The sequence below is a fragment of the Gopherus flavomarginatus genome, chromosome 1, assembly GCF_025201925.1.
Source record: "Gopherus flavomarginatus isolate rGopFla2 chromosome 1, rGopFla2.mat.asm, whole genome shotgun sequence".
Taxonomy (NCBI): Eukaryota; Metazoa; Chordata; order Testudines; family Testudinidae; genus Gopherus; species Gopherus flavomarginatus.
This window is the reverse complement of record NC_066617.1, coordinates 160,679,070-160,704,171: the sequence shown is the minus strand read 5'-3', so window position 1 is coordinate 160,704,171 and position 25,102 is coordinate 160,679,070. Positions and strand designations below refer to the sequence as shown.

General features: G+C 47.2%; 2 protein-coding genes across 7 annotated transcripts in view; both read right to left on the bottom strand.

The window, feature by feature from the left end:
- ARHGAP31 (Rho GTPase activating protein 31) overlaps window positions 1-25,102 on the bottom strand; it is an 879,079-nt gene that overhangs the window by 518,406 nt on the left and 335,571 nt on the right. The gene's annotated exons all lie outside the window — the stretch shown is intronic.
- Window positions 1-25,102, bottom strand: part of IGSF11 (immunoglobulin superfamily member 11) — a 152,759-nt gene that overhangs the window by 3,091 nt on the left and 124,566 nt on the right. For all 3 annotated transcript variants that reach the window (XM_050959323.1, XM_050959332.1, XM_050959341.1), the window contains exons 2-6: window positions 5,030-5,193; window positions 3,185-3,392; window positions 2,031-2,186; window positions 809-931; window positions 444-594 (exon numbers count right to left, since the gene is read on the bottom strand). In XM_050959323.1, coding sequence (XP_050815280.1) covers window positions 444-594; window positions 809-931; window positions 2,031-2,186; window positions 3,185-3,392; window positions 5,030-5,193 — 802 coding nt within the window. The remainder of the gene's footprint in view (window positions 1-443; window positions 595-808; window positions 932-2,030; window positions 2,187-3,184; window positions 3,393-5,029; window positions 5,194-25,102) is intronic.

The following is a 25,102-nucleotide window of genomic DNA, read 5'->3' as shown; positions in this document are numbered from 1 at the left end:
AAGCAGTTGTGTGTTTGCGGGGTCAGGACACTCACCAGGGACAGGGCTGTAAGCTTGGACAAAGTCTCTCCTCTATCCCCAGAGCCCTCCCCCATTGCTGTTTGGTGCCATGGCATGGGATGCCTCACTCATCTTACACCCACATTTATCCCTTCAGTTTTGAAATCTCTCCCTCCACATAGCCACTGCTGTCAGCCTCCATCCCCCTTGTGTAAAGACAGGGCATGCAAAGATCTCCCACCCCCATTGCCTCACCTACAAGAACTCAGACCTCCTCTGCCCATCCAGAAATTAGTTATCTCTAGCATTTGCCTCCATTTTCTGGATGCAGGTGCTCTTGGCAGCCCCAGAGAACATCAGTGGGATCAGCAGAGGGGAGCAAAGATCACTCAGAGCCAGCTGTGACCCAAGGTTCATTGCCATCTGTCTGCCCTGAGCCCAACCTTATCTCATTGGGAATCTCCTCCTCTTCTTCCTCCTTGTGTTTGTTCTTCCAATAAACCAGTGCCACAGCCACCAAGACAATGCAAACAATGAGCACAACTGCACCCGTGGCAACAGCTCCAGCAATCAAGCCAACACTTCGGGGATGAGCTGTGGGAACATGGAACAAAAAGGGAAGGACGAAATCAGGGTTAGGGTGCGACCTGGAGCTCCACTGGTTGGAGCTAGGGAAGAATGTGGTGGCCCAGATGGCTCTCCATCCCCATAGTCGTGGGCACTAGGGTCCTATCTGTGATGGTTCAGGGTATACATGCCAGAGCAGAGCTAAACTGCATGGTCAAACCTGCCATTGGACTGTACTTACGTGCAATGACTTGCAGGTCCAGAAGGCAGGTGCTAGTTCCGATGGCATTAGAAGCCACGCACTGGTAAAGACCTGAGGACACAGTGCTGATATTCCGGAGGGTGACCGTGCCCTGGACTTGGTCTAGACAAGTAGGAAGACAAAGAAGGATTTATACATAACCTTTCCAGAAAACCATGAAAAGGCAAATCCAGCAAACAGGGAATTCTGGTGTGAGACTCTTAAGAGAGAAATAAATTAGGAAATAACCTTCAGAAGGAAGCATCTCTCTCTCTCTCACACACACACACACACACACACACACACACACACACAAACACAAACAGATTAGGTCTTAAGGAGCTTACAGTAGATGTTTCTTTTTTTTTTGTAAATGAATTTTTCTGCGTGAAAGCTTGGGGCTGATATTGTGCATGAGAAGAGAGACAGGCAAAATACAAGCAAGGGATGTGCAATCTTCCCCACCCAGCTCTTCCAATAAAATTCAATCCTGCCCTGCAGCCCTCTCTGCTAGTCCAGTCCTGGGTTCCCTACACAGCCATTGCCAATGCTCCTCATGCCTGTTTTATACAAAAAAATCAAAGGATCCCATATCAACAAACTCTGGAGTAAGTTAAGGTAGAAGATTAGAAATAGGCGAGTTGCCATTTGGCCAGTACACCAAGACAAACTTCTAAGTCTCACAAGCGGTACCATGGGATTTTTTTCAGAACCAAAAGTGATCAGGGCCTTAGCTTTATTTCACGTCTGGAGGACAGCTGATCCAGAAGCACAGCACCCCTCGGCACCACACTGGGGAATAGGGGTAAGTCTCCGATTCAAGAGGTTGCAAAATTCTTTGGGTGATCCTAAGGCTACCTTTCCACAATTTCCAGTCCTTGGCTATTTGAGTTTGCTTTGAAATGCATTTAAATCAGTGTGGCCCCCCAAATCAACAGTAACCTGGGAACATTTTGGCCACAACTTTTTTGTTGAGCAGTTGCAGCCTGAAGCATTTCCTATATGAAGAACCCCTATAGAGAGAATGGCCACTAGAGGGCACCCAAGACACTACAGCTGTCAAGTCACCCTTTTATTCCCCACATGGTACCTTTTTTACAAATAAGTGACTGTGCGATGACTCAGGGTGATCTCCATAAAATGTGTCATCACTGGCAGCACAAACAAAACCAAGCCAAATTAGCCACCTGGGGAAGAGGAAGGTAAACAATAGAGCAAGCACCTTGTGTGGCAGTAGGGGGTAGCCTGGGAGCATTGTCCAACTTCTCCCAGAGGTATGTCGGCCGAGGGATGCCTTCTTCTGAGTTGCAGGTCAGGGTAATGTCGCTGCCGACATCCAGGGACCCCAGAATTCTGCAGAGCGGAGCGGAAGGAGGAACTACAATGAGAACAGAGGGGAAAGCAACAGCACATCAGGAGGCATATCCAACAAAGGGCCTGGGTTCTTGCTGCTCACCCACTCAGGGCCACGCAGAGGATTCAGGGGGCCTGGGCAAAGCAATTTCAGGGCCCCTTCCATACAAAAAAGTTGCAATACTATAGAATACTATATTCTCGTTGGGGCCCCTGTGGGGCCTGAGGCCAATTGGCCCACTTGCTCCACCCCCCAGGTGGCCCTGCACCCGCTGCCTGTGAGTGTGCTCCCCAGGTCCGAGAAAACAGGATCATGGATGTGAGCAAAAGCGTGCAGCTGCAAGGCAATAAAAGGGCAGAATGGGGAAGTGGGGAGATTGACAAGGAAGCCACAGACACAGAAGCCCCACTAAGACTCTGGCACGAAAAATGAAAGTGTAACTTTGTCCTGGCCACTTTGCATTTGATCCATCCCTGAGAAGAAGAGCATCTGTAGTTCCCTAGCTCCCTAGCTGGGATCACATGATAAATCCTTCCTTCATTAAATCCTCCTGCTCCACAGCATATGCTGATTATGGGCTGAGGACAGGAAAACATTTGCCCCCATGAAAAAGTAATGGCACATTGTCCAAGTGCATTATTGGGGGATCTACAACCTACAATGAAGCACTCAGTACAGACCACTTTTACGGGAAGGAAACTAGAGTCGAGGACCACAGGTCTGTTCCATTCTCTTGTTATGTAAGAAACTGTTATGGCCTCTTTAATATACCTACTCACAAGACACCCTCATCCCCTCAGTACATTCCCCAAAGCACCTCACATCCTAGCCCCAAGAGCCCTTTGTCCCTCAATATGTGCACATGCACAAGATACTTTCCCATACCCCCCAGTACAGCCATCAGCCCCACCTCACAACCTATCCCCAATGTTTCCAGGTCCCCCTCAGACTGTCTTGTTCCCCAATGCATATCCCACCACACACACACAACTCCCTTGTCTCCCCACTCCCAATACACACACCCAAGACAGTGAGTCCAATCACTCCAATGTTTCTGCCACTTCGGTCTGGAAGGTTGTTGACCAAACACTGGTATGTGCCAGTGTCCGAAAGCTGGGTGTTGTTGATGAAGATGGAGGCACTGGTGGTTGGCATTGTTCCTGCAAACCCCACTCGCCCATAGAACTGGGGTGCACCACCAAAGATCTGCCCCCCTTGGTAGAGGATAACCTAGAAAAGAAAGAAGGATTGGACATCTCTCTACTGGCTGCTGTGAAGAAGCAAAATGTGTATTACGATGAGGGGCAAATCAGAAAGGGACAGCTCCTAATGGACCTTAGTGAAACTGAATGCCAATTGACAGTTGCTGCCATGTGGAGAATGCCAATTGACAGTAGCTCCCTGTCTCTAAGGGAGGATTGCTCTGTGATAACATGGGAACTCAGCAATGGCCTCAGAGGGTGTGTGTCAGTAACACACTGCAACAGGCTCTCTTCTCAGAGGCAATGTGCCAGGTTCCCAAGTTTATTTCTCTGACTGGATCTGGGATGTCTGCCTCCTCCTCATTCATGCAATGGTCAGTATCCACCAGGCAGGATGGACTCTGAGAGACTGAATCTCCACGGCTCCCTGAGCTGCAGCCCTGAGTGTTTTGTTGGAAACAGACACTGGTGGGTGAGCAGCCAGAGTCACTTTAGGTCTCCCCTTGGTGGAGGTGCCCTAATATGATTTGAAACTGCCTGTTCAGTTCATTGCAGTGATCCTCACCACCAGGCAACCAGGCCCCAGGAAATAACAAAGGGGTACAGTCACTAATCACTGACTGCTTACACACTTGGAACAACAACATGAGCTGCTGAAAACCAAACGCGCTTCACTGGTGGATTCAAAAATTCAAAACTGAACCTCAGGGAGGCAAGCTGGCCTGGGACAAGTGAATTTCAGAACAAGGTTTCCTAATGTTTTCTAGCAGTCTGAGCGTAAGGCCCAGTGGTTCTCAGACTATGGTCCCTGGGCCACCACAGAGATACTGAGGCCCTCCTGATGTCCTTCAAAATGAAACCCTCACAAGCAGTGGGGTATTAGGAGGACAGGTGGATCCATGAGAACATCTGTCTCTTAAGAAGTGTTCTGCAGAATGGAAATACTGCAGAACCCCAGTACAAAGGGATCAATCATCCTTTTAGCTTCAGCCTCAACTGCTTACAGATCCTCCAGATCCACCTCTGAGCTCTCACACCAGAGAGTGCCCCAAGATGGGCCATCCTCCTAGTGCCCCATCCTACCCACAGAGTACCTGAAATCCAGAGCAGTTCATGCTACACTGGACACGTCCAATGTGTAAGTCAAACCAGAACAACCGAGGAGACAGGATACAGGTTAGGTGCCAAGTAAGGTAGTGGGAAAAGAATAAGAAGCACAAGGCAAGAGTAAGGAACATAGGAGACATACAACAACATGGGAAGACATGCTGGGACACAGGGTGACAATTGGAGACACAGAAAGATGTAAAAGGACAGAGTCAATATTGGTTACAAAAGGCAACAGAGCTAGAGGGGATGACAACTGAGGCACTATAAATTCTGCCAAAGAACCTCAGCCCTGACCTCCATCACCCTACGACTCCACTGCTGGGCCCTTCCAGGGCCAAGGCAACAGGAATGCTTGGTCTTCTGGGATGCACTATCCTGAGTCATGAGCTGGTGACACTAATGCAGAAGTCCAGCTACTGCAGTTTTTCTGCACTAGAATCCAGAAGGGTGATCAGAAAACCCACAGCCAACACACGTACCCCTGCCCAAGTGGTGTTGATGGAACAAGGGAAGAAAAAGACACAGATAGCTCCATGTTCCAATGAAGACTGGTACCTGTTCCGGCTGGTTGGCATTGGAGAGTGGGATGACCATCCAGATGACATTAAGGTTAGTGAGGGCAGCGCTAGTGGTAAAGGTACAGGGCAGGATTGCCGTCTGTCCCCGAGCAACCTGGATACTCCCTGAGCTCACTGACACCTCTAGGGGGCTCACCAGACCTGTAAAGAAAGGGACACAAAGTTCAAACTTCCACCCTCTTCCCTGTGTTCTTGCAATGCCACCCTTTTCATGCAGCACTGTACATGAGTGCGGAATGGCACCAGCACTGATTCAGGGGCAGCAGTCCCTTTCCAACCACCACAGGCCAAAAAGGGCAACGTCGTCCCCCAACACTTTGCAAAATGGAGACATTCTCCCCAGAGCCATTGCAGAAGGCAAAGGTGAAGTGACGGCCATCTTAACTGAGGACATTCTGGCCTCAGTCCCTTTAAAAAAAACGGGGCCCATTTTGAAGACAGGGAAAAATCTGCAAGAGAAGTTAAGCTGTCTTAGAGATAATGAGCAGCATTTGAAAACTCACTCAACACTGAGAAAGCAAGAAGCTCTGAAACTGCCCAAGAAAGGAAACCAGGTACAGGGGTTTTAACAAGGGGTAGTGAGACGACAGAGAAACAACTCATGTTAAAGGAGACATGCAATTAGCCCTCCATTTTTTCTCCAACAAAATCCAGTATGAATAGGAAAGTTTTTGTGATTGTTTTACATTTAAAAGGGTTCAAATAAGATCTGTTTTTAAATCCCAATTTCATCTATGTGATTATAATGGCTCCTGATGCTGAAAGAACAGATCGAAGCAAAATGACATTCCAGCATTCATGCTGCTAACTTTTTTTTTTTTTTTTTTTTTTGCGCATTTTATCCAGGCTGGATAATGCAAGTAGCCTGACCAGCCTCACTTTGAGTCCCAGTCGTTTTCAGTTTCCAGCTCTCATGCACTGGCTCAGGGCTGCAATGTTTGGGTTGCAAACCATGCATGGAGAGATTTAAATCCATATAGACAAACTTTGTCCATATGAAAATTAACAAGAAAACTCTGCAAAGATTTCTATTAACATTACATTTTTTAAAGAGGTTTTTTTCCCCTCCCACAAAAATCTAAATATTGGGTTGAAACCACCAACTCGCATCACTTTAAATGTCACTCAGTCCCTCTCACGTTTAACATATATGTGAGGCCTCTAGGGGGCACAGTAAGGCATTATCAGCTATCAGATCTTATCAGGATGTACATCTCCTGACTATGGACAGTCCTGTCAGCTTCTGTCCTAATGAAAGGTGGTCAGAAATTTTCCAACAGAACATTTTTCTGTTCAGAAGTGCCCATGTGGGTTGAAAAAAAAATATTCTGGGGGAAAGTGTTGATTTTTACAAAGTATCAATGGAAAACACGTAGATTTTGACACCTGCCTGGTTTCCTGCCATCTTGTCCACTCAGCCTCCTTGGCAGCCTGGCTGGCGGGCTAATGGGGCACAAGGAGCTTGTAAGTCATAGGATCCTTGGCATCCCCCGCTCCCTGGTTCCCCAAACTGTCCAGCTCCTGGGGCTCCAGGCAGCTCTGGAAGTCTCAGAAATGTTTTGAAAAGGTCAGAGTGACATTTTTGAATTCCCCTTCTACAGAAAAAATTAAAAATGTTATTTGTCTGCCTGTTTCAGAATGATTTTTATTTAGAATTTCAAAATTTCCTGCGGAAACACTTTGGCCAGCTCTTGTCCTACTATCAGAGAGAACTTGGCGCTGTGGGAAGAAACAGCTGGCTTAAGTTCAAGCCAGCAAGCTACTATCAGGGAATACTGGCAGTAAGTAGAAATAGTCTGAAGAGCTAGTAGGCATGACCTCCCCTCAGTACAGGGTCTCTACCTTCAAACCACTAAGACAAAACACAAACTTAGGATCCTTTTGGACTCCTGATTTGCTCAGAGATGGCCACGCAACACTATTAGCCAAAATGCCAATGGAAGAATTTCCCAATCGGTTTGTGAACAATTAACAAAAAGAAAGAAAATGGGGATTATTCATCCAGCTCTGAATGCGAGCCTGTCTTGGAATAACGACCACACAAATGGGAAGCAAAGCAACCACCACACTCCAATGTCTACACTGCAAAAAGGTGTACTAGCCCAGGTTAAAATAGCAGCAAAGACACGGCAACTTGGCTCTTAACTCAGACTGGCAGCACAAGTTCAACCTCAAGCTGCCCTAAAGCCTTTAACTCAAGCTGCTAATCTGAGTTAAAAACCAAGTTGCTGTGACTTCACTACTCTTTGAACCCAAGTTAACTAACGTGGGTTAGCTAACCCAAGTTACAAATATGCCTGTTTTGGCAGTGTAGGCACACGGTGAGTTACCAAAGCAGCCAGGCAACAGGTACCTGCTGTGTAGGAGGAATGGGGCTCCTTGTCATCCCTGGCATTGGTTATCCTATGCAGCTCTTCCAATGCCAGGGATAACCAGGGATCACTCTTGATCTGCAGCCTCTCCTACTATTCCAGCCCTGGTCTCCCCACACACAGCTCTGCCAATGCCCCTCACTCCTGCCCTGCAGCCCCCACCCCTCTGGTATTCCAGTCCCTGACCACTCTTCCAAACAACTGCAGTGCTGAAACGCAACACCCCCAGCTATTACAGGACACTGTCAATCAGTGCTGCTAAACTGTGTGGTGTGGTTTTAGAAGAGGGCACAAGGGGATAGCGGAGACCCAAACACATTTCATTTGCCTGGGGTACATCTCTGAACCTGGATGTGCAGTATATGAATTCAGTGCATGGCCCGATACCTTCCCTCCTCGCTGAGCTGCTCCACTCTCACTTTGCCACCTTGCCCCATATTTCAGGAGCTGCCATTGCCCGAAGTGTTCCAATGCTGTCAGCTGCTCTTTGGCCCTGAGTGCCCATGATGCAGGAGGCAGATAAAAGACAAAGATTCATGTTGCTAAGCTAAGTGGCACCTGCAGGGCTACAGCTGGGGAAAACATACACAATAGCTTCTGACAAGCAAACTTAAAAAAGGTGACAGTGAAGTGGGAGACTGTGTGTGTGCAGAGTTATCCTGCACCAATGTAAACAGAGACCAGTACACACAGCACAAGAGGGTCATTACTACAAAGTGACTTGTCTGCCAAGGAGATGATTTAATGCAGAGCGGAAACAGCAAAGATCAAATGCTCTTTACAGGCGCCTCATTTTAGCATAAGTCCCTTTTATTTATATCTCAGACAAATAAAAAGTATTATTATAAATATCCACACAGAGATTATTACTATAAATATCCACACACCCCATCGGTAGACACGCACAGACACACCAACACAAAGACACATGCAGACATCATAATACACATGCCCCAACACAGACAGATACATGTGCTGACACACACATATGCAGACACACAAATATGGACATGCATGCAGATGCACTCCCATTACTATAATGTGAAGGGTTACACATATAAATGTTATAAAAACAGGAATGTCTCATTCCCACATTGACATGAACTTGGCCCATTGTCTAACCATGGGGACGTAGATTTTGCATCTAATATAAATATTAAGGTTTGGATTTTCAAAGCAACCTAAGGGAATTAGATGTCCCATTTGGGCAGCTAAACCCCTTAGACTCCTTCAAAAATCACAAGCTAATATATCGAATTATACACCAGAACGTAAAGCAACAGAGAACTCAGTGAAAGCTGTATTAATGGTTCCCCCTTTTGTAAATTAGCGTCCCCAAGCATTCAACAAGATTAAACTGCCTGTCAGAGGCAATCACCTCTCCCCTGTAAGCAACAATCACCTGGAATCTATTCCAGGTACAGTAGCCTTTCCGAGCTTTGGACTTCAATGCCCATAGGTGTACACTGGATATTCACAAGGGTCTCCTGACTTACACTGGTGTCAGTGGAGTTAGATTGATAAGAACCGTTGTAAGCGCAACGTGAATCTAGCCCACAGCCTGTGCACAAGAGACTGCACTTTGCTTTACATTTTGGTCCTGAAGCACCAGGGTGCAGCAGTTACATAGAATAAATGTTCCATTTCTGTGTCACCAAATTCTAGGGGAACCAGCTGGCAGATTGATGTTTTGGCTACAAGGGGAGCTTTAGAAATTACCACTCGAGTATTCTTAAGGCACTTGTATTTCTAGGACCCAGTTAACAAAATAATTGTTGGCATTGGATCGTTTTGATTTTATCTTTGATGGGATTCCCTCAGCTTTCCACGTGCTATTCTCAGCTACCTTCTTTATCAGTTATGGGGCCACTGTACAACATTCATGCCACATGGTTCATACTCACATCCGTGGGACCTAGCCCCACAGCTGGCCTCAGGCTCCCTGCTTGTCCTGGAGTAAGGAAGAGGCAGATGCTACTACTCTATTAGCTCCCACATATGGATCTCTAGCCAGTGCTGGGCTCAGAAACAATCAGGTGCAAATAAGGCCGGACACATGACACCTGCACACATCTCAGAGGATGTAATAGAGCGTGACTTTAAGAGCCCTGGCAGATATTCCCACCAGGACCTGCAACTGGCTGGAACAGGGTGTAGTGCAGGCAAAGTGATCTCTGAGTAAGCTGCAATCAAGGTCCTTTTATTGGACCCTTTTGCAGAGTACAAAAATACAGCAGTTCAATGAATATCTATAATGTTTTCTAGGGAGGGGAGGAGAGAAGTTGAGTTACGTTTCTATGTGTTTGTAGTGCAGCCCATAATCACCTTTCACCATCAATTATAGAGATAACCCAAGTTAACTAATGTGGGTTAGCTAACCCGAGTTAAGAATAAGCTTGTTTTTTGCAGTGTAGACACACCCTGAGTTATCAAAGCAGACAATGAACAGACAACTGCTCTGTAGGAGGGATGGGGCTCCTTGTTATCCCTGGCATTGGTTATCCCACAAAACTCAGCCAATGCTCCTCACTCCTGCCCTGCAGCCCCCCTGCTATTCCAGCCCTGGGCTCCCCACACAGCTCTGCCAATGCTCCTCACTCCTGCCCTGCAGCCCCCCTGCTATTCCAGTCCTGGGCTCCCCACACAGCTCTGCCAATGCTCCTCACTCCTGCCCTGCAGCCCCCCTGCTATTCCAGCCCTGGGCTCCCCTCACAGCTCTGCCTATGCCCCTCACTCCTGCCCTGCAGCCCCCCTGCTATTCCAGTCCTGGGCTCCCCACCCAGCTCTGCCAATGCTCCTCACTCCTGCCCTGCAGCCCCCCTGCTATTCCAGCCCTGGGCTCCCCACCCAGCTCTGCCAATGCTCCTCACTCCTGCCCTGCAGCCCCCCTGCTATTCCAGCCCTGGGCTCCCCACACAGCTCTGCCAATGCTCCTCATTATTAAGTATTCATATTTCTGGGACCTTGTACTTCTAGGACTTTGTTACTCTGGCATTGCCTCCATGTTCAATACCAAACCAGGGATGTGAAATAGTGTCAGAGAAGTGCTCTTATGCCTCCATCAGTAGGGAAAGGAGGAGAGATCAGAGAGGGGACAGGAAAGGAAGGAAGTAACAGAGAAACTGAATCAATCCAACACCAAGCCACCACCTCTACCTAAAGCTGAGATGGTGGGAGCAATGTTTCAAGCTCTACCTGGCAGCGTCTGGAGCAGTGGAAAAGCCCCAGAAAAGGTGTGGAAGACACCTTCAAGGCATAGAACACTTTTGGTTTCACTAGGAATGAGGGTCAGGAGAACACATACAAAGTGTGTTCAGAAAATTCTGTAACCACGTAGAAATGTGGTGCTTAAGTGGGATACATTCTGGGATCCTAGCCAAAGGGAGAAATGACAGAACTGTCTTTTATTGAGATTAAAAGTAAAAACAAGTCACTGTTTGACCCCACGATGGGTGAAATGACCTGGACAAAAAGGTCTTCAGTGCTGAAAAAGAGAGATTAAAAGAGAATGCTTCTACGGCTCCAGAGGCATGGTCTCACCGTGCTATTCCCCCCAGGTGAGCTGATGTAGAAGGCGGATATGGTGCCAGAGCAACAGTAGGTCCCTCTCCAAGAGTGATATAAGCAACAAGGACTTTGGCTGCAGGACCTGCTAGCACAGCATCCACTTAAGAAGCCACTAGAGGAGACTCGCAGTTCCAAGTACTAATGACATTGATACAGAAAGGACAGCCAAGACACAAGAGGGATGTTGTCCTTGCCACTAATCCCTTCTGGCCTATGAAGGAGCAACTGCATTGCCATGCAGCAATCCAGTTGGTAGGGGGAAAGATAGCTGTTCCTGAGTACCAGAGAAATGAAGTGTTTCTGCTCTCTGAGGATAACTAAGGCCAGAGAGCAAGGGTGGCTAGCACACTCAGGAATAGTGAGAGGCTACCAGAAGGCTGGTTGGCATGTGCCCAGAAGCTACAGCATCCAAAAGAACTGCTTGCAGCCACTCCAGAGCTCAGACTTGCCACAGAAGAGGCTGGGCACTGATTGGATAGAATATTGATCTCCCCCGTTCTCATTGGTGGTGTAGACTGCCAGCTCAGTGATGGCCTAACTAAAAGCTGTACTTGCCCAGGATGGCATCCTGCACCAGCTCCTGAGAGACCATGGCCCCTTTGTGAGTCCAGAGTGGTGAGGAAGTGCAATGGAGTGGGCGCTGGGTCCAATGTCTGACTAGTCCAGCATATCTCAGTCCATTGAGGTGACCGAACAAGGACCACAGCCTGTGATGTCGTTGCTCAGCAAGGCAGGGGAGTCGGGGACAGGCCCATATTTGGTGATGATGGAACACGCCAATGACTGGCACATCACACTCACAGGTGCAGACACAAATGGGAAGGCTGCCCAGAGGCAGACTTCCAGGGGAGACAGCCACTGAGACCTGGGATTGCTAGTAAGATGAGAGAAGGCCCAGGACACACGAACATGGTTCTGAGTGTGTATGGCAAGAACAAGGCAGTTTTGGCCCAGACACGTCCATGGGTGTTGCACCCGCTTACACCACATTTGATCCATTATCAGGGGCACACAGTGTAGACAGGTGCCATTGGGAACCCTGTCAGGAAATCTGCTGACCCAACTGGGTACATCCAAGAAAGGCATCTACCTGTCAGTCTTACCCATCGCATTTGCAGGGCTCCAATTCCTGTAGCATCTTGGCATGTGTACCTAAGCACCAGGCACACTGCTGACCCAGCTCCTTCCCCACTCCCACCCACAGAGCCTCCCCAAATCCCTCCAGTATCCCCACTCGCAGCTGAGAATTCGCTGATGACAGTTCATCACCCAGGTCTACAAACCAGACCAGAAATAAGCCAGGTTGGCTTCACCTGCTTTGCTCTTGGAGAAAGCTATGATTGAGTCACACACGACAAGCTCACCCTGGGATCTGGGAATCAAGATCCCAGTACAGGAAAACATCTTTGCCCATCCCCACTTCCTGAACAGGGGTGCTATCCCTTATCAAGGCCCTAGCTCCATTCTTTCTGGCTCCAGCAATGCTGTAGCTAACAATACTGTCAATGATGGACAAGAAGGCATAGACTCCAGCTCCCTCTCCATTGACTGTGCTGGCTCTGCAGGGCTAACAGGAGTAAAGAGCGGGAAAAGCAATACTGATCCCAGAAATGCAAGATCTCAATGACATGTGTGTTAAAAATTTATATAGATCTTAACAGACTAAATCTTCATTCAGTGTTTCCCCCTCCTCCTTCAGTTCAACACAGGTAAAAACCAAGAGTTTACTTATAAGCACCTTCACACCTAGAGAAATAGTCAGAAATCCATCCCTTTGGCACATAGCCAATTGAATAAACAGACTAATCTGTCCCAGTAGGAGGAGCCATACACTTCATTGAATAAACACCTTCTCCTGCAGGGAGCATCCCCCATCCAACTAAATAAAAAGGTAGGACAATGAAGACACTAATTCACATAGAGCAATCAGTGGGTTTTGGGTCTTGAGCCCTGGCCTGTGGCATGCCTTGCTGATTGCTCTGCTGGCTGATCAGAGAAATCTATTACCCGCACATCTGTGCTGATCCCATCTGACCCTTCTCTGCTATCATTTATAGCCCTCATCTGGACTAGACAGACAGACAAACAACAGAGGAACTTGCTGATGAAAACCCCTTGCTGACCTACCCTGCCCTGTACTCAGCTGCTGGCCTGGTGAACAGTGATAAGCCAGCATTCCTGCCTTGTCCCCCTGTAGAAGTAAGTTTCTCCCCATACTGCTGGGAAGAGGCCTGGAACCAGCTGCCTTACCAGGATAACGTGCAGCGCCTCTCCTTTCCCCTGCAGCAGACATAAGGGATGGGAATCAGAGTTTAAGGCAAGAAGAAAAAAGGTGAGATTTTGCTAAATGGCTTTCTTTCCATCCCAGTTCCTCACCACAGCAATTGTACTTGCTCAGTGATCTTCCCTGATTTGAAAAAAATCCTAATAAAAGCTTCTGAATAGGGACAAAAGGGGGTGAATATTTTTGTCTTATTTTCAGCAATATGCAGACTAGAAATGGGTTCCAGACATGACATCGTGTTCCTTGTTTTTCAGCACTCTCCAGCCAACCTCGTGAAACTCCATCCTCTCTCTCTGCTCCCCTCCTCACTCTGTAGCACTGGCTTCCTTTCTGCCTCTCCATGCAATCTGAATACGGCTGCCACAAGAGCCTTCTCCTTCGCAGCACATGCCACCTGGGGCAGGTCTCCTTGTGCTTCTGCAGTTAGGATGCTCTTTATATGCAAACTGGTGACACAAATAGAGTTGCAGTGTATTATATAGTGAGATTACAAAAATAGGAAGGGACATTGACAGGAATAAAAATAGCAGCTACAATGACATTAGCTAGGATAAAACTAATCAATCTCCATGCTCTGGGGCATACGTTAATCCCCTCTCTGTGGTATAGTGTTGCACAATTAGGTACATTATGGGAGGTTTAACGCTTCCCTCTGATACATGCTGCATTGGCCGATATCAGAGACTGCTCTGTTCTGGTCTGACAGTCCTCGAATTCCCAGCGCTTGCATCTGGCTGCAGAGAAATTTGGTAGCAACTGTACTGATGGGTTAGGGGGGTTCTTTATCGTGTTTGCTGAGCAAGGGCATAGGGAGCCCCTGTGGGATCAGGAACCCGCTCAAGTGCTCAATAGTTTGCTTATTCTGCCTACTGGGAAGATAACAAGGACCGTGATCCCAGTGTGTCAACCTTCGAGGTCACTATTTCATCCCCTCTCCTCCCCTCGCAGGGTGAAATAGTGTCAGGGAAAAAGAGGCACACAAGGCAGCCATAGTACCTCAATAAGTGATCCCCTTGGCTCTGTGAAGAGGACATGACTGGCACTTGGATGGGAGGCCTCGCTCCCAGGAAATGTCTAGCTGTTGCAGGAAGTACTGCTGGTGGTTCAGGAGGGGGCGCGCTTCCCTCCTGGGCTAGTGCTGAACAACTGCCCCAGTATGGTGAGAGGGGGGCACCATTGCTGGAGGCAAAGTCCCCTGAATCACAAGTCAAGCCAAGGCCTTTCTACATGTATCTGTAGAAGACCCCATTGCATTTCATGCATAAGGGTGTCATCCTTGTGACCCAAAGCTCAGCTTGGGAAAATACCGGCTGCCTACCTAGCTCTCCCCTGAAGTTTCAATTGCCTTCATACACTGTCCTTAATGTTGTAACGTGTGGCAAAAACTACACTCCACCTCAGACCATACCTTTTCTTTGTATCTAAATGTTATCTGCCTCTACAGAGGAGCTGCAGGACATACGAGTTTTGCTTCAGTTGGGGACACCTTTCCCCATTCCCAGTATGCACCAAAATAAGAGGCAATGACAGTCTGACTCCCAACACTCTGGTGTGCAAAGGCACGACAAGTAGGTGACTGGCCTAGAGGGGTGTCTGGGTGGGGTAGGGATATGGCTATAGGGAGCCAAGATAGCTGTTCTCATGGATGGGAGTTGCAGAGCAGTCTACATGTCTTTATCTCCTCCCAAGTGCCCAAAGACGTGTGGGGAGCACCACTGGTGGGGGGGTGGGGAAACCAAAGACCTAGCTGGATCCACAGACAGACCTCTCAATTGCTCTCCAGCTTCAGCTTTCATTTTAAACAATGACATTATGGTGATGAAGGAAACCTTGAAAATGTGAAAGGAGTGTAACCAATGCAGAGATGTCTGCCTGAGTTTGCAGAGAGCCTGAAACAGTAGCTCTGAAGTGGGAACAGCCCCCGTTCATTTCAGTTGGTGCTGACTCAGGTGCTAAAGGCCACTATTGTTAACTATTTCACTGCTTTTCACAGCATGTCAGAGAGGAGGGGAAATGTCATTAGAAAGATGTATATCAGTGTTTCCTAAAGTGGGGAGGGGCATGAAGGACTAGCCTGCGGGTGCAGCAGAATGGAAGGTGTATATGTTAAGATGTGGAGACCTAACAACACATGGTGGGGAGCAGCAGCAGTGTAATTGGTTTCATTTTTCTGAAGGGGGGATCAGTTCTCAAAAGTTTGGGAAACCATGCTTTGGATAGACATCATCCCTGTGAGCATCTCCATTCACAGGTAGACCTCATCTCACATAGCTAGCCTTGCCCCTTTGGAGATACAGTCCAGGCCACAGTGCATCAAGTATCCTGAGATTCTCCTACACGAGACCTGTGTAGGAAATGCAGGACATTCTTACACAGAACAGGAGCCTCATTCATGCTCCACTTGGATCTGAAGGTAGAGAGGCTGCCACTTTGTTTTTTCCCCCAATTTCCCTGTTAAAATTCTCTCGACAAAGCCAAGTCAGCAGAGATGCACCGCTCTATGGATTGGTGCCAAGTACAGTCAGCAGTGTGTGCCATTGCTGACACAGCAGAGCAGCCCCTTCGGAGGGGGGAGAAATCCACCAGTATCTCCGCAGTAGAACACATCCGCTCCCGGGATCAGGGAAGAGGGGTCGGAGTTAGGAACGAGGAATTGAAACAGTTCAGTGAGGCTCTGCCACGGCGCTTGTTTCTATTTGCTGTTTTCCAAGCCGTAAAAAATACATTAATGGCCCAGCAGCCTTGTAAATGATTTATGGTCAAAAGAATAAAATTCTTCCTCCTCCCCTGAAAAAGGCGACATGATGATAAACTGCTTAATAAGGGAAAAGAATGCAAAGCTCAAACCTGATCAATAATATATCAGGGTGGGAAGGAAAGGGGCCAGCAGGCACAAGGAACGAGTACTGGGGGAGGAGCAGTGCACAGCTGTGGGGGGTGGGGGAATAGAATAAATGGCTGGACATGTTGGAGCATATGGCCCTGGGTATTATGCATATTGGGGCAAGGCACACTGGGGCAGATGGGTAGGAAAGCAGACGGGAGGGGGGAACTGGATCATAAGCAATTTTTAACACTCCTAGAAAATGCACCAAAGATTGGGCGCCACAGAATTTGAATGCATTGCTCCAACCACACTCCCATCCCCAATACTGACACACCTTTCTGAAAGGCAGAGATTGGATCCTCGCCTCTCATTGCTGGAATCTTTAATGCTGCAGAGGTCCCGAAAAGCCTGCAGAAACAGCGACTCTGGGACCAGCCATAGCTTCAGGGAAGTCCTCCTGCTGCTCCCAGAATAAAAATGCATTCATCTCCTGCACCTTCTGGGGACTCACAGAGACCGGAGCAGGGTGTCACTGCCTTTTAAACTAGCCTGTTGCAAAGAATCTTTAGTTCACCTTGAACACAAATGCTCAGGACCTAGGACTGAATTATTCGTACCCAAAGCAAAGAGATATCTCCCTCACCCTGCCAAGAATCCAAGGGGGTGGGAAGGGGAGGGTCACTTTTTTCCTGTCGGTAGCAGAGACGGCAACACACTACCTGGAACAAGCCAGCCCTGATTAAACACAAGTTGTGTATGATGCACACACACACTCCCCCAGACATATGTAAAAGAGAGATGCCCCTACTTTTCCAAATCTCAAAACAATCCAGCCCCTAGACACCAAGGTGGCACCAAGGGGATCTGCAGCAGGCCTCAGGTGGTGCTGCTCTGTGCCAGGGACAATCTGCCAGACCTGGCAGCAAAGCCCAGGCTGTGTTTGCACTAATGCAGATGCATGTTGCAGAAATAATGAGGCAGCAAGCCAATTGAAACACACAACATTTGCCCGTCCCAATGGTGCTGTGTTCTCTCACACATAGGCCCACAGACTGCACACAGCGGGGCGCGGATCTGTGCATAGACAGTATGACAGTTAACATTAACGGAAGGCTTGGTTTGAGAAAACAAACTCTTTGGAGTAGGGAGGTTCCCCAGAGACAGCTGCCTTTAGCTCAAGCGGTAGATGGAGGCCAGTGTTTCTGGACCTGCAGGGCCAGGGGCCGGTCTCAGTTCTACAGCTGCAGCTGTTTTAATGAGGTGAGGTGGTGGCCTTTCCAGAGTTACAGTGGGAACCATAGTCCTGCTAGAAGGAGGATTTGGATCCCCTTTATAATGCCAAAAAAGGAAATACCCTCATGCTTTCAGACTTTTACGGTTAAGTTTTACTTGATAACTAAGACACTGATACCCCACCTACACAGGGGCCGTGCCACTCCAGCCTAGGGGTCTGGCGCCTCCTCCCCCCCCACCCAGGGGCTGTGCTATGTCAACCTGGGGGTCTGGCACTCGCCACAGGAGCCGTGCCACCAGGCCCATTACCCATATAAGCCATGACTCCGTGGCCTACAGGTCTAGTGTTCTCACCTCCACATGGATCGTGCTGCTTGTAATGCACCATTCTAAAGGATCTCCTTCAAAGTTAGGGGGCTGGGCCAACTCCCTTCAAAGTTAGTGGGGATCTTTCCATTTATTTCAATGGCAGTTGGATCAGGCCCTTAATACACACCTTAGCAGACTCTCCAGGCCTCCCTCAACCTCCAACTAATAATGATGATAATAAAAATGCCAAGCTCTCTCCCTCCTCTCACTCTTTTCCCCAGTTCAATGGCTTCTATTTGAAACTCCCTTTTCCTGAAGCATTCTGGGGCCCCGTGGGACAGGAAATACCTTGTCTTGCTCTTCCGCAAAGTTCCTGAGCTCAGACTCATAGACTGTAAGATCAAAAGGATCATTGTGATCATTGCATTGCAAACCACAGAACCTCACCCACCCACTCCTGTAACAGACCCATAACCTCTGGCTGAGGTGGAAGTCCTCAAATCATGGTTTAAAGACTTCAAGTTACAGATAATCCACCATTTACACTAGTTTAAACCCACAAGTGACCCATGTCCCATGCTGCAGAGCAAGGTGAACTCCCCACTTCCCCCAGGGTCTCTGCCAATCTGACATGGAGGAAACTTTCTTCCCAACCCCAAATATAGCAATAATAATACAATATAGGGAGATATCCCTATCTCATAGAACTGAAAGGTCATTGAGGCCAGCTCCCTTCCTTCACCAGCAGGACCAAGTACTGATTTTGCTCCAGATCCCTAAGTGGCCCCCTCAAGGACTGAGCTCACAAGCCTAGGTTTAGCAGGCCAATCCTCAAACCACTGAGCTATCCCTCCCCCTAATCACTTAAATATGTGGGCAGGATCCACCAGCCAGACACCTAGGAAAGAATTATCTGTAGTAACTCAGAGCCCTCCCCATCTGGTATCCCATCACCAGTCACTGGGGATATTTGCTGCTAGCAGTCAAAGACCAGCAACATGCAAGTGTAGGCAGTCTTGTTATACTAGCCCCTCCATAAATGGATCAAGCTCAGCCTTAAAGCCAGTTAGGTTTTTTGCCCCCACTGCTCCCCTTGGTAGGCTGCTCCATAACTTCACTTCTTGAATGGTTAGAAACCTTCCTCTAATTTCAAACCTAAACTTGTTGATGGCCAGTTTATATGCATTTGTTCTTCTGTCATCATTGGTGCTTAACTCAAATAACTCCTCTTCCTTCCAGGTATTTATCCCTCTGATGCAGGGTGAAAGTAACTTACAGGACTCACCAATACTGCCGGAGTCCTGAGAGGGGCATGGCCTCAACCAGAAGAGGCGTGGCCTTAACCAGAAGAGGTGGTGCCTCCCAAGATTTAAAGGCCCTGGGGCATGGCTGTGGCTGGGAGCCCCAGGGTCTTTAAATCAACCTGGGGATCCCAGCTGCAGAGGTGGCTGGGAGCCCCTGGGACTTGGGGCAAATTAAAGGGCCTGGGGCTCCAGCCACCACAGAGCTCCGGGTCCTTTAAATCCCCCCTCAGCTCCAGCTGCCGCAGCCACGGGTGGAATTTAAAGGGCTCTGGGCTGCCCGCAGCTGCAGCAGCCAAGAGCCCTTTAAATCCGGCCCCAGCCCGGCCATCCGAGACATGGGCGGGATTCAAAGGGCTCTGGGCTGCCCGCTGCAGCAGGGAGCCCAGAACCCTTTAAATCCCCACCACAGAAGCCGGTGCGGTCCGGCACGGTATACTGGCTCTTGCCGGTGTGCCATATTGGACCGTACCGGCTTACTTTCACCTCTGCTCTGATGTATTTATAGAGAGCAATCATATCTTCCCTCAGCCTTTGTTTGGTTAGGCTAAACAAGCCAAGCTCTTTGAGTCTCCTCTCATAAGCAGGTTTTCCATTCCTCTGATCATCCTAGTAGCCCTTCTCTGCACCTGTTCCAGCTTTAATTCATCTTTCTTAAAGATGAGAGACCAGAATTACCCACAGTATTTCAGATGAGGTCTCACCAGTGCCTTGTATAATGGTACTAACACTTCCCTGTCTCTACTAGAAATACCTTGCCTGATGTATCCTAGGATTGCATTAGCCTTTTTCATGGCCACATCATATTGGTGGCTAATAGTGATCCTGTGATCAACCAATAAACCCAGGTCTTTTGCCTCCTCTCTAACTTCCAGCTGACATCCCCAGTTTATAGCAAAAAATCTTATTAGTCCCTAAATGCATAATCTTGCACTTTGCACTATTAAATTTCATTCCATTTCTATTACTTCAGTTTACAAGGTCATCCAGATCCTCTTTTATGATATTCCTGGCAATGCCTCCCAACTTTGTGTCATCCACAAACTTTATTAGCACAATCCCACTATTTGTGTCAAGGTCAGTAATGCAAAGGTTAAATAAGATTGGTCTCAAGTCCGATACCTGAGGAATTTCACTGGCAACCTCCCTTCAGCCTGACGGTTCACTTTTCAGTGCCACTTGTTGTAGTTTCCCCTTTAGCCAGTTCTTTATCCACCTTTCAATTCTCATATTAAACCCCATCCTCTCCAATTTAACAATTTCCCAAGTGGAACTATCAAATGCCTTTCTGAGATCCAGATATAGTAGATTTACTGCATTTCTCTTTGTTTAAAAAATCCAGTTATCTTCTCAAAAGCGGTGATCAGGTTGGTCTGGTACAATCTACCTTTTGTAAAATCATGTTGTATTTTATCCCAATTACCATGTACCTCTATGTCCTTAACTACTTTCTCTTTCAAAATTTGTTCCAAGACCTTGCATACAATTCAAGTCAAACTAACAGTCCTGTAGTTTCCTGGATCATTTCTTTCCCTCTTTCTTAAAAATAAGAACTATATTAGCAATTCTCCAGTCATAGGGTATGACCCCCACAAGTTTACAGATTCCTTAAAAATCCTTGCTATTGGGCTTCAATGTCTACCTCCATAGCCTCACTGGCATTAGCCACCCTGCCACTACCTCTAAGCTCTTCATTAGCCTCATTTAAAACTGAGGCAAAGTATTTGTTTAGGTGTTGGGCCAGGCCTCCATTATCTTTAATTGCCACCCCATCCTCAGTGCTTAATGGTCCTGCTTCTATCCTTGTTTTCTTTTTATTTGTATGGCTACAGAACCTTCGCAAGGTCCAACTCTGCTTGGCTTTTGGCAGTTCTCACTTTATCCCTACACTTTCTGATATCCAAGAGGTTGTTTTCCTTACCAATCCATCCCATCTTCCATTCCTTGTAGGCTCTCAATCACCTGTTTGAGATGCTTGCTCATCCAGCTCCCACAGCAATGGAAGCATCTTATTGCACAGCAATTTAGAAAGGAGTCCTGCTTCACCTAATCAGCACCTTACAAGATGTTCTTGTTGCCTACACAGGACCTCATGCTGCCAGGTACTTAAGCACATGGCTAACTTTCTGTGCTGCGAGTAGTCCCATTGAAGGCAAACAGAGCCGGCTCTAGGGTTTTTGCTGCCCCAAGCTCCGAGAGCGCAACTGCCCAAGCACAAAAAAAATGGCCGGAATGCCGCCCCTGGAACAGTGCCAACCCAAGCACATGCTTGCTTTGCTGGTGCCTAGAGTTGGTCCTGAAGGTAACATGTGAAAAGTTAAACTATGTTCTTTAGCTTGCTCAGTTGGGGTGTAAGAGTCTGGCTCTGCTCCCATACATTTCAGTTACAAAACTCCCGTTGATTTGAATGGTCAGGATGGAGCGCTACATGAGCAGCACATGTGTACATGGCACAGCCTTCCGTCTTTTTGCTGAAAAACTGCTAATGCTGTTAAAAATGATTGAAAACTGCTCTTTGTGATTGCACAAAGGCTCCTAATGCAACCAAACCAAACCCAGTTCTCACCAGGATACTCAAAGGCATGACTTTGCAGTAAGCAATGTAAACATATTATATGATTCCTCTTTGTATTGCCAGGTCATTTGGAGCTAACACTGTCCAAAAGAATCCAAAAGTGCACTCAACTACTTTCACTGAAATTTTAAAACCTTCCCACAAAACTTTAAATAAATAAATAAATAAATAAAAATTAAAAAAGTCCCCATCAGACAGACTAGACCTGGAGCATATCAATTCAGTAATGTGATGTTTCAGGAGATTCTGAGTAGGGCTGGTTGAAAAAATTTTGACAAAACACTTTTCCATTGAAATCAAAATGTTTTGTAGGAAGATGTTCATTCTGATGAAATTTTTTATAGGAAAAGTCAAAATGAATCATTATCATAATTAATGAACATCAAAATGTCAAGACATCTTGTTTTGAGAAGATAAAACCATTTAGCTTGGACTTCAATGGTTTGAGTAATTTATTTTAGACTTTAAAACAAATATTGTTAATATATTATGCAATTATATTTAATATTTTATGTGGTATTATATTTTGAAGTTATCAAAACATATGTTTACATTATTGAAACAAAATGTGCTGATGGTTCTGAACATAATTTTTTTCAGAATTTGTGTTCTTTGGGAAATTTCAATATTTTACTTTTTTGTACCAATTTGGAATGAAACTTTTTTTTTAAATGCTAGAATTTCCAGTGGAACAGGAATTGCCATTTCTGACCTTCTCTGGTTGTGAGAGATTCAAAACTGGAGCTTAGAATAGAATGGAAACATTTAGGTAAATGTAATTGTGGACGTTGCTAGTGCTCCAACTAGAATACACATGCACACACTCACAAACAAGCAATAGAAATATATGTCTTTTACGCACTGTTCTCTTTCAGCTAGATGACAGTTTCTCCTCACATTCTGTTCCTCCAGCAAGATAAAAAGTAGGGAAGATTAAGATTCCCTACTTAAAAGCCCAGAGGGGCCTTTCTTGACGATATATTAAGAACCCCCATTCCCTATATTTTGTGTAGGTGTTTATACCACTGCAAAGTGAATGCAGAGTGCATGTAAAACACCTCCAGATCACAACAGTAGTGTTTTACACCCTGTAGCGATGCGCGACTCACCCCTGTGGGGCCTCCTGCTGGTCTTTGTCCGGAATTAGCTCACCCAGCTTCCAGAGCATTCTCTGTAGGCCAGTGATCTGCCTTACCACTGGCCCCCATGTCCCTCCCTGGACTCCAGTGCCCCTTTATTTGGGGTGCTGCCCCCTGGCAGTATACCCCTCAGTCTCAGGGTCTCCCCTCCCCAGGGAATCCACACCCATTATCCCCAGCTCACCTCAGTCGTAGGCTACTGCCAGTCACCAGCTAGCACCTGCACCCTGAGGCAGACTGCAGTGTCAGCCACTCATCATAGGCAGGGTTGGGTCTGGACCTGCTGTCTCTCTCTGCAACCCAGTGCCTCTGTTGGGTCTTGAACAAGGTGTTGGAGCCTGGGGAGTTGCCAGCCTGGAGCTCCCCAGCCCCTCTGGTCTTTCCCCAGCCCTGTCTCACTCTAGGCACCCTGAGCTTCCCAGCAGCCAGGCCCCTCTTTCTCTGAAGACAGAGAGAGAATCTAGCTCCTAGCTCCTAGCCTCTTATATAGAGCCAGTTGGGCCCTTATTAAGCCAGCTACAGCTGTGGCTGCTCCCTCATCAGCCCAGCTTTCAGAGCTGCAGCCCTCTCCGGGCTGCTTTTACCACTGCAACTCTCTTTCAGGGCTGATTTCAAGCCCTTCAGGGCAGGAGTGGGTGACCACCCCGCTACACACTCAATTTGCATTGTTGTAAATAACAGCTCAAGTTGTAGGGCAAATAGTGAACTGGATTCCAAGAGTCTTAGGCCATAACTATCAAAAGAGCCAGCTGATTTGGGGTGTCTGTTTTGGGTTGTCTAACCTGAAGCCCCCTGGGCTTGGTTTTCAGAGATGCTGAGTACCCGCAACTTCAACTGACCTGTAGGTGCTCAGCACCCCTGAAAACCCAGCTGAAGTTGGGCATCCTAAGTCAGTGGCCATTTTTTAAAAATGTAACCTGTATAGGGTTTCCCCTGAAGATCACAAAACCCTTTCTTAAGGTGGGTATCAGGTATGCATCAGTGTTCCAACCTGCAGAGAGAGAAAATTGAGGCAGAGACAATATGTCTTTGTTAAAATCACACAGCAGATGAGCCACTAGCAGAGAGGGGAATAGAACCCACTCACTCGAGTGCCAGTCTCACAGCCCAGCTACTCACCACCCCTCCTAGAGCAGTGCAATGTCTTATGGGTAATGGTTTGCAATTAATGGACACATTTATTTTCAAGGTAAGACCAGCAGCTTTACTGAGTATGTTTCGCTTTGCTGGAGATCTACGCACTATAACACCAACAAAAACTCCCCCAAATGACTCGACTCCAAAACCTACTGGGCACCATGTAATACCTGTGATGGATTCATTGACGGGAAGGGATTCTGGAGCACAGACGGGGGAAAGTTGCAAACCCTCACAAGAGACTCGGAACCGTTCTGTGGGGTTTGGGGGAAACGTGCAGCATTGTTACAGTCTGCCTGAGTTGTGGAAAGGGGCCTTTAATGAACATTATCGCTGCCAGAAACTGTCACTAATACACATAGCACATGTCTCCCTCTTTACTCCCCTCTTTCCTGGGAGTTGACCCAGGCTAACCAAACTTAACAGTGTCAAGTATCAGAGGGGTAGCCATGTTAGCCTGGATCTGTAAAAGCAGCAAAGAGTCCTGTGGTACCTTACAGACTAACAGACGTTTCGGAGCATGAGCTTTCGTGGGTGAATACCCACTTCATCGGATGCAGGTGCAGTGCTGTGCCAATCTGACATCAGTGCTGTCAGATTGGCAACCTGCCCTCTCCTTCTCCCTTTCTGGATACATTAGAATTCCCTTTTACATGAGATGCTAAAGCTATAAAATTAAATCTTCTACAGGCTAAACCGAAGAGGTTCCTTCCTTGTCTTTTACATCTGGGTGAGCATTGTAAATTTCCCTTACATGACAAACTTGAGGAGCTGCGTATGCACATGTAATAAAGGACAGGGGAGTTACATCACTGGGAAGGGATATTTTTTTCTGTACAGTTGGAGTAGCTTTTCAGATGTAAATCACCCCTGCAGACCCCACGCAGACACAGAGGAACATTAATATAGATGAGCCAGATCAGACGGGGGTTAAACAACAGCCTGAAAATCCCACAAGTACACTGTGGATACGAGGTTTTTCTTTGTTTTGCTTTCCCTTTTACACATGTCAAAAAAAAAAAAAGTGAGAAGCCCACTGAAGCAGACCTAACCCCCCCGCCTGTACCTTTTGGGGATAAATTCCCTTTTGAAATTCAAGACACTCGGGTTAAACTTTAATGTTAAACTTTGGATTAAAAAATAATTCAAAAAATCTTACAGTTTGGAGCATTTACAAGTGAAATGCATTATTAAAAACTCAGCTCGGCGGCACTCTGCAAGCTCAGCTCTCCCCCAACCCCTTTCCTCCTTCTGTGGCCGATGGCATGTACTCATCATCATCTTTAACTCGAAGAAAGGGAACAAA